The 13,205-nt window shown below is 41.7% G+C and overlaps 1 protein-coding gene across 1 annotated transcript in view; it reads right to left on the reverse strand.

Annotated features, from left to right (window-relative positions):
- Window positions 1-1,521: 1,521 nt before the first annotated feature.
- The window catches only part of LOC107565243 (retinoic acid receptor beta-like), a 94,161-nt gene continuing 82,477 nt past the window's right edge, over window positions 1,522-13,205 (reverse strand). The window contains exons 6-8 of the mRNA XM_016250459.1: window positions 8,911-9,115; window positions 7,832-7,990; window positions 1,522-1,724 (exon numbers count right to left, since the gene is read on the reverse strand). Of these exons, the coding sequence (XP_016105945.1) occupies window positions 1,522-1,724; window positions 7,832-7,990; window positions 8,911-9,115 (567 nt within the window). The remainder of the gene's footprint in view (window positions 1,725-7,831; window positions 7,991-8,910; window positions 9,116-13,205) is intronic.

Raw genomic sequence — 13,205 nt, forward strand, 5'->3', positions numbered from 1 at the left:
ATTTAGTTTGTGATGCAGCGCTGAATTTTCTTCAGCATAATTACTCCAGTCTTCAGTGTCACATGATCCTTCAGAAATCATTCTAATATGCTGATTTATTATCAGTGTTGAAACTGTTGTGCTGCTTAATATTTTTTTGGAACCTGTGATACTTTTTTCTTTGATTCGTTGATGAATAAAAAGTTAAAAAGAACAATTTCTTCAAAATAGAAATCTTTTCTAACAATGTAAGTCTTTATATCACTTTCTATCTCTTTCACTTTATCCATTTAACAGCACAACTGTTTCCTGCATTGATTAATCAGCATATTAGAAAGATTTCTGAAGGATCATGTGACACTGAAGACTGGCGTAACGATGCTGAAAAGTCAGCTTTACGTTACAGGAATAAATTATATTTTAAAGTATATTATAATAAAAATCTGTTATTTTAAATTGCAATAATATTTCACAAAATCACATTTTTCTGTATTTTCCTGTATTTTTGATAGATACAGCCTTGATGAGCATAAGAAGCTTTATGCATAAACTTTATGCTTTGGGATCAGTCAGATTTTTAATGTTTTTAAAGAAAAACATAAAAAATCTGACTGATCCCAAACTTTTGAATGGCAGTATACAGTATATATACAGTGAACAAAATTATAAAAGCAAAACTTTTGTTTTTGCCCCCATATTTCATGAGCTGAACTCATATATATATATATATATATATATATATATACAGTATATACAGTAGTCAACATTTGAAGTTGATCAAGACCTTTCATCAAAGTTGTCCTAAAACCTAAAACCAAAAAGAGTTCTTGTCTTAGGACAACTTTGATGAACTTTTTTGATCTACTTCAAATGTTGACTACTGTATATATATACATATATATATATATGGAGTTTGACAACTGAGCATACAGTTTTAGAGCAACATGAGGGTGAGTATGACAGAGAGTGGTTGAAGTCAGTTACTAAAGCCTTCTTCCGTATGAAGGCCTGAAATCAGATTACTGATCACCACAGCCTAAATAGAGAAGTGAACATAGAGATTGATTTAAAAAAAAAATCTGAATTGAAACAGCTCTAAATATACAAACCGATGTAAAATATTAGAGTTCCATACAGCCTATATGCAAAAACATTCTATATATGTGTATTTTAAAGGACTTTGGCTCCTTTATAAATGAGCATGTTAGATAATGTAAAAAGCACCAACAAATGCATCATAGAAACCTACGATGATATGTACAATGAATGCATCAGCTTGAATGAAAGAGAAAGTGTGGAAATCAATTAATAAAAAGTAACAGCTTATCATGCACATGAAGAAATCCATACAGGAGACCTGAGGAGCTTCAAATCTGTCACAGGTGGGCGTCTGGGACACACACACATACGAACTGCAGGGTGTGTGTAATTCTCACAAGCGGTTTTGATTATACACCAGCCGTCGTCTGTTCTTAAAGCAGAAATCCAGCTCACTGGAGAGGTCCAGTCTCTCAGTCTGAGGTTTCTTGAGCCGCTTGGACTTTAGGGCTCCTCGCTGGAGGAGGTGGCCCCGCCGTTGGGCTCCGGGGAGGGGGCCGAGGCTTTGGGCTCCGTGGAGCTGCTGCTGTTTTTGCGCTCTGAGGAGCTCTGTCCATCCTGACCCTCTGAATTCTCCAGCATCTCCTGGATGAGGGGAGGCATTGATCCTGGGATCTCCATCTTCAGAGAGATCACTCGCTCTGCACCTGCAGGAAACACTCACTGTGAGCTCCATCTGTTTTGCTGTAGGCACCTCATTTGCTTTTTTAAAAAAAAATTAAATATCATTCATTTAAATATCAACGTCTAGGTTACGTATGTAACCCTCGTTCCCTGAAGGAGGGAATGGAGACGTTACGTCAGAACAGACTGACGAATGGGGTCTCGACCAAGAGCCCAATCACCTTAGAGTGGTAACAGAACGAGCCAATGGTACGCTGAGTACATTGGTCTGCGGAATTTGCATCGCGAGCTCCGCCCCGCTGTGTGGGTACATAAGGAGCAGAGCGAGCAAGTCGCATTCAAGTCTTCGCTGAGGAGCCGAGCCGTGTGACCCAGCCGTTCAGCAGAACAACAATTGAGGTAAAGGGACTTAACGTCTCCATTCCCTCCTTCAGGGAACGAGGGTTACATACGTAACCTAGATGTTCCCTTTCAGTCGGTCACGTTCGACGTTATGTCAGAACAGACTGACGACTGGGGTCACTTCCAAAACGCCACAATGGCTGTCTTCCAGTGACCTGCGTAAGTGATAGCACCCTGTCGTGAGGCCAGCATGAGCAAAGGGTATACCTAACACAGAATGCACTGGGTAGTATATTCCCTAGGGGGCATGGCAGGTCTTGCCAAGACAATAGCATCCACTATCCAGTGGGATAACCTCTGCTTGGAGACAGCCTTTCCCTTCTGCTGGCCTCCGTAACAGACAAAGAGCTGGTCTGAGGTCCTGAAGCACTGAGTTCTGTCTATGTAAGTGCGGAGAGCACTTACTAGACAGAGCAGCACCAGGGCTGGGTCTGCCTCCTCCGGGGGCAGCGCTTGCAAGTGCACCACCTGATCTCTAAAAGGAGTGGTGGGAACTTTGGGCACGTATCCAGGCCGGGATCTCAAAATAACATGAGAGTTGGCCGGTCCGAATTCCAGGCACGCTTCGTCAACTGAAAATGCCTGCAAGTCCTCTTAACCGAAGCCAAAGCCGTCAGGAGCACAGTTTTTAATGATAAGAATTTTAGCTCCACTGAAAGCAAGGGTTTGAAAGGAGCTCTCTGCAGTGCGGATAAAACAACTGCGAGCTCCCAAGAGGGATCTTGTTGAGGGTGAGGTAGATTGAGCCTCATGGCCCCCCTCAGGAACCTGATGATCAGTTCATGTATCCCAAGAGACTTACCGTCAACAGGATCATGGTGAGCTGCAATGGCAGCCACATAGACCTTCAGGGTGGAAGAAGACAGCCTTTGTTCCAACCCTTCTTGAAGAAAGGAAAGCACTGACTCGATCGGGCATTCCCAGGGGTCTTCTCGATATGAAGAACACCAAGTGACGAAGAGGTTCCACTTCAGAGCATAGGCGTGTCTGGTAGACGAGGCCATAGCCGAAGTGATGGTAGCTACCACCTGAGGTGGCAAGGTACCTAAACCTTCCGTGACCCGTCCAGAACTCACACATGTAGGTTCCAAAGTTTGGGACGCGGGTGCCAGAGGGTGCCACGTCTCTGAGAAAGAAGGTCCTTCCTCAGAGGGATTGGCCAGGGAGGGGCTGTCGCGAGGAGTACAAGTTCGGAGAATCAGGTAGGCCAATAAGGCGCAACCATGAGTACCTGCTCCTCGTCCTCCCTGATCTTGCACAATGTCTGTGCAAGAAGGCTCACTGGGGGAAATGCATACTTGCGCAGGCCCTGCGGCCAGCTGTGTGCCAGAGCTTCCGTGCCAAGGGTGCCCTCGGTCAGGGTGTAAAACAACTGGCAGTGGGAATTGTCTGGAGAGGCAAACAGGTCTACCTGAGTGTCTCCAAAGCGTTCCCAAATCAGCTGAACCGACTGGGGATGGAGTCTCCATTCCCCGGGGCGAGACTGCTGTCGTGATAGTCGTGATAGTTTGTCGGCTGCACAATTGAGACTGCCCGGGATGTGAAAGGCACGAAGCGACCTCAGATGCTTCTGACTCCACAAGAGGAGATGGCGAGCGAGCTGCGACATGCGACGGGAGCATAGACCGCCCTGATGGTTGATGTACACTACGGTCGCAGTGTTGTCTGTATGGACCAGAATGTGCTTGTCCTTCAGCAGGGCCTTGAAGCGGTGCAGAGCAAACCATATTGCTAGCAACTCGAGGCAAATGACATGCCACTGAAGTCGGGGTCCTGTCCAGGAGCCTGACGCAGCATGTCCGTTGCACATGGCACCCCAGCCCGTGGCAGAGGCATTTGTTGACACAACAACATGCATGGACACTGGTTCTAGGGGAACACCAGCCCGTAGAAACGAGGGGTCTAACCACAGGGTGAAGGTTTGGTGGCAGGCCTGTTGCCATGCCCATCTCGGGACTCGGCTGTGAAGCCAGCACTGAAGCGGTCTCATATGAAGCAACCCGAGCGGTATGACCGCCGCTGCGGATGCCATATGCCCCAGGAGCCTCTGAAATAATTTCAGTGGAACCGCTCTCTTGCCTTCGAATTAACTCAGGCAATTCAGCAGTGACTGTGCGTGCTTGCTTGTAAGCTGTGCGAACACAGCGACCGAGTCTATTTCCATACCGAGAAAAGAGATCCTCTGCACAGGGGAGAGTTTGCTCTTTTCCCAGTTGACCCGAAGACCCAGATGGTCGAGGTGTCTGAGCACCAGATCCCTGTGCTCGCACAACTGTACTCAAGAGTGAGCTAGAATCAGCCAGTCGTTGAGGTAGTTGAGGATACGGACACCTTGTTCCCTGAGAGGAGCCAGAGCTCCCTCGTAAAGATGCGGGGAGACAGGGACAACCCGAATGGGAGAACTTTGTACTGATATGCCTGCCCCTTGAAAGCAAACCGAAGAAACAGTCTGTGATTGGCCGTAACCCACCTGTTTTCTTTGGTACTATGAAGTAGGGGCTGTAGAAGCCGAACTTCTATCGCGACCTTTGCCAGCAGGGTCGCGACCTCCTTGCGCATGATAGGAGCATCCTTGCCCACCATCGTAGCCCGAACACCCCAAAACCTGGGGGGACGCCGGGCGAATTGAATCGCATAGCCGAGCCTGATCGTTCGGATGAGCCAGCGGGATTGACTGGAGAGCTGTAGCCAGGCTCCCAAAAACCGAACCAGCGGGGTTAGAGGAACTACAGGCGTACCCACAGTGGGGCAGTGAGGCGGAACAGACGGCCCTGACATGGGAGGTGTAGCGTCCCTTAGCGAGGGCAGAGTGATGATACTCGTCTGATTCTGAGACATGGCAAAGGGGGCGTGAGAAAGCAATGTGTTCTCGAGCCGGCTCTGTCTGGAAACTGGCAAAGGAAGAGGGGGACGAGAGCAGCGAGGTATCACATCGCCTACTGTCATCCACGGCCTCTCGGGACCCGGAGGTAGAGGAAACAGCTCTTTCAATGAAGGTTTATAATATGTTTTATGGCCTCAGACTGCTTCTGGGCGGCAGAGAATTGCTGGGCAAAACTCTCGACCACGAAATGGCCAGCCTGAGAGACTGGGGAGTTGAGGAGCTGAGTCCGATCAGACTCCCTCATGTCTGCCAGGTTCAGCCATAGGTGGCGTTCCTGGACCACCGAAGTGGACATCACCTGATCCAAGGAGACACAAGTGACCTTCGTCGCCTGGAGGGCAAGGTCGGTAGCAGTGCGCACCTCCTGCAAGACTCCCGGGTTAGCACTGCTCTTGTGCAGCTCTTTGAGCACCTTGGCCTGGTAGACCTGAAGGGTGGCCATGGCGTGCAGGGCAGAAGCGGCCTGACCCGCAGCTCTGTAAGCCTTGGCCACAAGCGTGGATGAGAACTTACAGGCTTTGGACGGGAGCTTGGGACCACCATGCCAGGTGGAGGCGCTCTGAGGACACAATTGCATCGCAACTGAGCGCTCCACTGGGGGTATCCCAGCATACCCTTTGGCCGCCCCGCCATCGAGGGCAGTGAACCAGGAGGTAGCACCAGAACGGTTTGAGCTCCGAATGAGACACTGGGACCCTGGTGAGAGGGCCCAGCAAGCTCAACCAGAAGCTCCATGGGCTGCAGTGTTTGTGAGGGGGGTGCGGCCCAAGGAGTCTGTCTCGTCGGGGAAGCCCACACCGTAAACCTTAGATCACCCTGGCCACCAGCCAAAGTAGCCCTCTCACGGGAAGAGGAACTAGATTGGGGTGTGGCAGAGGGGACTCTATACCATTTAAGGTAATCGAGTCTCGATCTTAATGCCGAGATGGTCATGTTCTCACAATGAGAACATGAACCATCCACGAACGCAGCCTCAGCGTGCTGAAAGCCCAGACACGTGAGACAGCGATCGTGGCCGTCAAGTGGAGCCATATATCGTCCGCACCCAGAAACGCACGGGTGGTATGACATCTTTAAAAAGACGCAAACACAACCCGTATAGTTCTTTTAGAGAAAATAAGTTCCTTCAGAGGCGCTGAAGCGCTCAGGGGAATGCAGGAGCTGGAGAAAAGAAGCAGGATGCTCTTCAACGAACTGCTGAATCGCGCTGTCACACCAACACCACTGAAGACTCATTGCTGCAAAACACTCCGGTGATACAAGCAGAGAGATGTGCTCAGCTCCGAAGCGAAAGCCTGAATGTGACTTGCTCGTGCTGCTCCTTGCTCGTGCTGCTCCGCCCCACACAGCGGGGCGGAGCTCGCGATGCAAATTCTTGGGCGAGACCCCATTCGTCAGTCTGTTCTGACATAACGTCGAACGTGACCGACTGAAAGGGAATACATTCCAAAGTAAGAAAGACAGTAAGGAATAAGCTTCAGAAGGAATAATGATCAATTTTATAATGGCTACTATTCTGAAATTAACTATCCTGTGGCTGACTCTGGAAGGCGAAGACTTTGAAATGAGACACAGCTTCAGTCTTTATCATTAAGTAATTATGTTCACACTTACACTGGCTTGAAAAAAATTATAATTATAATTATAAAAGATTTATAAAATTATAACTGCCACATGAAAAAAAATACAGATTTTAGCACAAAGAAAAATAACTGTGATATATTTTGAATGCAAAAAATTGGAAATATAAATTCTATTGCTATTATAAATGCTTACCCATTATTTTATTATTGCAAGGCACCCCAAAACGTATATGTAAATTAATTGCAAACTAACTATGAAAGAGTTGAAATAATATAGTGCTTTAGGGTTAGAAACAACCAGTGTTGGGGAGGTTATTTTGGAAATGTAATAGGTTACAGATTACAAGTTACCCTATTTAAAATGTAATAAGTAGTGCAAATATTTCAATTACTTTATTAAAGTAACTTTTCTAAAATTCTAATGTTGTCAACTGTTAATAATTTTGAAACATGTAAAGCAGGCAGGGTAACATTGCAGTAGTACTCAACACTGATTACTGTCAGACTTTCATCACTTTCATTAATTTTAAAGCACAAGCACCACAAAATCAGACTTTAGCACCTCTTTGTAATTTGAGATCATTCTGAGGTTTAATACAGATTTAAAACCATAACAAGAAATATTTTAATAACTACTGTTTTTTAAATAAAATCAATGAAAACAATGACTTCGAAAAAACAGTTAGTCTTAAAAAAATAAATAAATAAAAGCATTTACATAAACCTATCAAATAGGAAATAAAACAGTTATCGAAATATGTGTCCTAAACTCCTGAAACACTGGTGTCTCATATTTTAAAGCAGTCACTGCAATTTATGAAAGAAATCAATTAAATCTGTATGTGGGTGAAAAAAAAAAATCAGAAGTAACCCCCTTTGTAATCATTAACATTTTGTTAACAAGTAACTGTAATTTAATTACACATTTTTTCTCAGTAACTGTAACTGATTACAATTTAATTTTTTTTTGTAATTAAATTACATAATTTAGTTACAAGTAACTAGATACTTCCCAACACTGGAAACAAATACTTACAAGACTGTCAAAACATATTTAGGATTGGGGGTCAGGGATTAAGAATCAGCCCAATTTTAATCAGTCATTCACCCGTATTTTATAAAACACATCTTAGGATTCGAGGGATGCTGGTCTATGCCAGTTATAGTACTTTGAAAGTTCAGCGTTCAATGAAGATCGGTAAGTTACTACACCTGCTACGCCTCAGTGTTGACCTAATGAAGAACCAGCGTTCATGCTGACCTTTAGCACTGATGCTGCGCAGGTCTGTGATCTTCATCAGGGTCTTGGGGAACATGTGTGGCTTGCTGGGTCTGCGCTTTCGCACGTAGATTTTCAGAGCCTCTAGCAGGGGTTCTTGGAGCTGGTCCACTTTTGAAGGCTCTTCCAAATCCTGGCGATCTACAGAGATAGCATATGATCAGAGACATTATAAATTAATAAGATATCACAAACAGCCCATCCCTCAGAGTGCTGTTGAACAGAATATGAACCCTCTGAATGATGAAGAAACTCCCACGACCACAGGAGGGCAGTGCTATCACTTCCGCTAGGGGTGTAACGGTACACAAACATGATGGTTTGGGACATACCTCGGTTTTGACGTCACGGTTCGGTATGGTTTCAGTCAAAGTCCCTTTCAATGTAAGGTTACAATTAAAAAGAGCCCAAACATGCAAACATGTAAATTGCACACAACTTCTAAATTATCCCGTTTTTATTTGTTGTTAAAAATGTATTAATTTACACAGTGGCTGTCATAGCCTTTTTCATAAAACATTTATTTAAACATACATTAAATAATTAAGTAAAATATAATGAGTATATAGTCTAATATTCTGTGAAATGTTAAGACTTCATTTATCTAGCGCACTAACGAACTGTGGACACTGATGACTAGCCTGAGGTAAATTAAATGCTATGTGACATTTTGTTTACAAGTTGTTTTAAAAAACTTTATTTTTATACCAGTTTTTACAAATGAGGACATCCCCAAAGGGAGGTTTTTGGCGATTTTGTCAGTTTTTGCTCACTTTTGGGTACAAATTTGTCCCCAAAATATGGTTAAGTAGGTACACACACACACACACACACTCACAGATGTGAGTGTGTCATACTGTAATACTGACTGTCATGTATGTTTTGTTGACCTTGGTTATTTTGTATTTGATTTGTCACCTGTAAGTAGTATATCTGTTTGCAAAAAAAAATGTAATAAAAAAAAAATGATTGAGGTCATGTACATATATTGTGTGACAAGTCGATATATTGATTATTGCGACAGGCCTATCTGTTGTGGTGTGTGTGCAGGAGCGGCCCACCTCCAGAGATGAGGCAGATGGCAGACAGTAGTCCTGTCTCTGTGTCGTCCATCTCGATGGGCAGGAGCTGGTTTGCGAAGGTGAACACCAGGTCTGTCAGCGGGCCGAAGCCAGCGTTGTGCATCTGTGTGCGGTTCAGCGTGAGACCGTCAGAGAACGTCATTGTGTCCTGGTCGGGGGTGTAACGTGTGCAGATACGCAGTATCTAGAGAGTAAGCATCAAATCACTGTAACAATAGACCGACTGCCTATTATAGATCAGCTTCACTTCTCTGTATGACAAATAATTAGGAGAAAACTGACCCAAGATGAGCATCACCCTTCTGAAACACTGAAAGCTGAAAGTGTATATATAGACATGAGTATAAGAGATGGAAATGTTTGTGATGAAAAGCAATGGCCACTGGGAGTAAATATCAAAAATGAGATCAATGGCTGGACGAATTGGAACAAAAATGTTGATGATTTTTTAAGCTGAATGATATACATCTCTGCTTTTTTTAATATAGTGTGCTAAATGTTTCTTTGTCTTTCATATGTCACACCATGATGTTGGACATCTTGAAGTCTTTGCAGCTGGGTTGAAGCAGCAGCACAAACTTTACAGTTTTTTACAATCACAGGACAAATGTGTCACTTTTTCAAAACTCTTTACACAGCGAGCACAACATCAGTCTATGTGGGTTAATCTGTGAGTCATTTGTCACTGCTTTAGCACAAAATGCATGAATTGATGACCTCTGTCAAATGACATGAACTCTTTTATCACTTTGACACAAACACCACCAACACTTTATGTACTATACAAGCCAATTTGCACATGTTTACATACTGCTTCATCATCATCAGTGTTGGGCAGTAACGCATTACTTAGTAATGCGTTACCATAATAAATTTTTTAGTAACGGAGTAATTTAACGCATTATAATTTTAAAAATAGTAATTAGAGTATAGATACAAGCTGAGATCTCTATACGTTACTGCCGCGTTACATTGCTGACAGAATGCAGTGTTTTATAATCTAGAGATTGCAAAAAGAATGTAGCTCACACACTGTCGAGTCAAGTGCCGGTGGATTAGAGACCTGCTCCCGCAAAATAGAAATATCTAAACATAAAATATCTAAAACAAATAAATTGTTATTCATCTATTGCACAAAAGCAACATGAACTAATATAAAATATAAACGATTAACAGGTGCAAGCGTATGCTGAGTTTCTATTTAGGCTATAACACATGTTTGCTGAGCAATGCAGTGCTGAAATGTGCATGCTCACGAATCCTCTCATTATAACACACGAATTGTAGACATTATGAAAGATTCATTATGCATATATTTATTGTGTTATAACAGAGATGTGTGAGATGAGCAGATGTCTTTTAGAGATTATAAATGCAGCGCTCTTTCTCTCATGCCAAACCATGCACGCAGCAGCCGCTTGCTTTAGTTAAAAATAACAGTGTTCTGTGAATGTTGATGCTTTAATAACTAATCTTTATCGGGAGTGTTTATGCTGGGATTTCATAAATTTCATGGAGAAAAAAGTAACGTAACTAGTAATGTAACTAATTACGAATTATTTTTGAAATAAAGTAATCAGAACAGTAATGTGAATACTTTTAAAAGGAGTAATCAGTAATCAGTAATTTGATTACATTTTCAGAGTAACTTGCCCAACACTGATCATCATCTATCCAAAAGGGGAAACTTAGGAATAATTTTGTACTGTAATGTAAAGCTGGACCATGTAACATATACTGCAGTGAATTATGAACAGTAGAGAGTATCATTCTTGTTTTGTAATGATATTTTTACAATAGAAAACATTGTATGACGTTTGTTGGTTGAAAGCCTTTGCTAGTGTAACGGAAGAATGAGTTGATTTGAGACATGCATTTCAGTGCAGTTTTAGTGTAGTTTTATCACATTTTGAATCTGAAATTACAGTTTTTTTTTCAACTGCATACACACAAAATCTTTACTTGTCACACAATTTCTGAAAGCTGACACTCAAACAGCAGAAGCACACACCAGATCTGCAAAAAACATACACTAATTCTCAGCTTTTGACTCAGTTTTCAATTTCATAAAACACAACACACAATTCTCTGTGTAACACACAAATCTAACAGGAATTAATATTATGGCAAAGGTGTTTGCAAATGTTTGTTTTTGAGATGTGTTTGTGATATTTTGAATGCAGTGCTACATTTTGCAAGAGATGTGAGGCATTTTACATTTTGTGTGTGCAATTCATGGATTTGTGTGTAAAGTTTTGAAAAAAAGAAGCAAAGTTTTGAAAATGTAAGCAGTTGAAAAAAAAACCTGTAACTGCTGTGCCAAGTTGAAAGATGGTTAGGAGAACTGTGTGAAGAGTTTTGAAAAAAGTATTGAGAAATTTCTCCTTCTCTTGGCGATGCAGTTTGGTGCTGCTGGAAATCTAGTAAATCTGTAGTACTTCCACTTTTGGATGCAACCTGTTTAAGGCATAATTTGTTGATTATTTCTTCAATTAATCAATTCATTAGATAAAAGTTTCATTTTATTTTCTGTATTTTATTTAAACAAATATCATTCCACATCTTGCCCAAATGTTGTGCTCCAAACAATATTCAAATGGAAAGCATTTGCACAGGAATCTGCGATTTTGTGACAAATAGCCAATGGTATACTGCTTGCTTGTTGTGTGGCAGTAATGGATTTTTAAGAAATACGGACCTAATGAATAAAAAAAAAGTTAGATGAACATGCTGATGCAGTGCTTCGGACCTACATTTATGACTGGAGGAGGACCATTTACATCCAAATTTTATTTAATTTACATACTTTTTAGAGCATAGAATGCTTAAGCATTTTCAGTGAGATTTACTAAATTTATAGTGTTTGTGCATCTGACATTTTGCTTCATAAAAATTACTTTGTGCTGATTAAATATTTTTATGGTGCATCATTATCAGTGTGTTTATTGCTAAGTTTAGCGTGGCAAAAACAGATGTATTGTAGGGCAGCACTTACAAGTCATGACAACCTCACAGAGTCTCAACAATGTCAAAAGTCTGTAAAAGTCAGAGATCTCAATATGAACTCAAACAATTGACCTTTTTTTCAGGAACTGTACGAGAACATAAAGTTGATAGTTACAGGAAACATAACTGAGAACCAGTGGTGGAAAGAGTACTGAAAAAATATACTCAAGTAAAAGTACCATTACCTTCCAAAAAACGTAGTGTGAGTAGAGTAAAAGTACATGTCCAAAAAACTACTTGAGTAAGAGTAAAAGAGTAGCCTATTTAAAAGTACTCATGAGTATTGACTAGTGAGTACTGAGCTGTGGATTCTTCCCCCTCATAATAAACGCTGTACACCGCAATTGATACATTTTAAAAACGTTGTACATTCTGTAATTCACATTATCTTATTTATCATAAAGAATGAAGAATATCTTTCATCCAGCAGTTTTCATTTTGACTGCCAACTCTTTAAAATACATTAAAACAGCACGGAAACAGTATTCAGTCGAAGAAAAGATGAAAGTAATTCTCAGTACAATCATCCCCATTTAAATCATAAAGTTTGAAAAAATTGATTTTAAATCATTGAGACAGCATGCTGTTGTTGCACATAATATATTAATGTTTAGAACAGTGCAAATACAAACACCATTAGAAACTCATAGCTCAGCATCACACACCATGATATGGGCCCATTTCTCTCCAAAACGGTGCCAGTATTAGCGTTTTGCAATAAAGAAATAAGAATAACTAAACTTGATCATTTATGTTACAATTTTAACATAAATGCACTTCTAGAAGGATGGCATCATGCCATACTTTTTACACATTTACTCAAATTGTTATGCTGATAATACAATTTGTAAGGAAAAATGCATTTTAAATAGCGAAGTATTTCTGGGGAAATTTTTTCAAAGGAAAACATACACACACACACACACACACACACACACGCATGTCTCTTTGCTGAGCCGCGGCGGTCTCGGTGAATCAGCAGCATCCACAACCGAATGGAACAAAAAGTGTTGAACTTGAAAATTGTTTATGCGCAAGTGCACTTGCTAAATGAAGGCGGATTGTATAAAATGGATAAAAATAAAAATAAAACGTTTATTAACCAGCTGCAGTTTTATTACATCACGCACTGGCACAGATGCAGTATATTAATGCCATCAATAAGGTGCAGATTGGCCTTCAATTTGTGTTTCCAACACACTTTTTCACAGTGCGCATCACGCGCTCAAACTCATCAAAAGTCAACAAGTTCAACAACAACTTATCCA

The sequence above is a fragment of the Sinocyclocheilus grahami genome, unplaced genomic scaffold (genome assembly GCF_001515645.1).
Source record: "Sinocyclocheilus grahami isolate Dianchi unplaced genomic scaffold, SAMN03320097.WGS_v1.1 scaffold990.1, whole genome shotgun sequence".
Classification (NCBI taxonomy): Eukaryota; Metazoa; Chordata; class Actinopteri; order Cypriniformes; family Cyprinidae; genus Sinocyclocheilus; species Sinocyclocheilus grahami.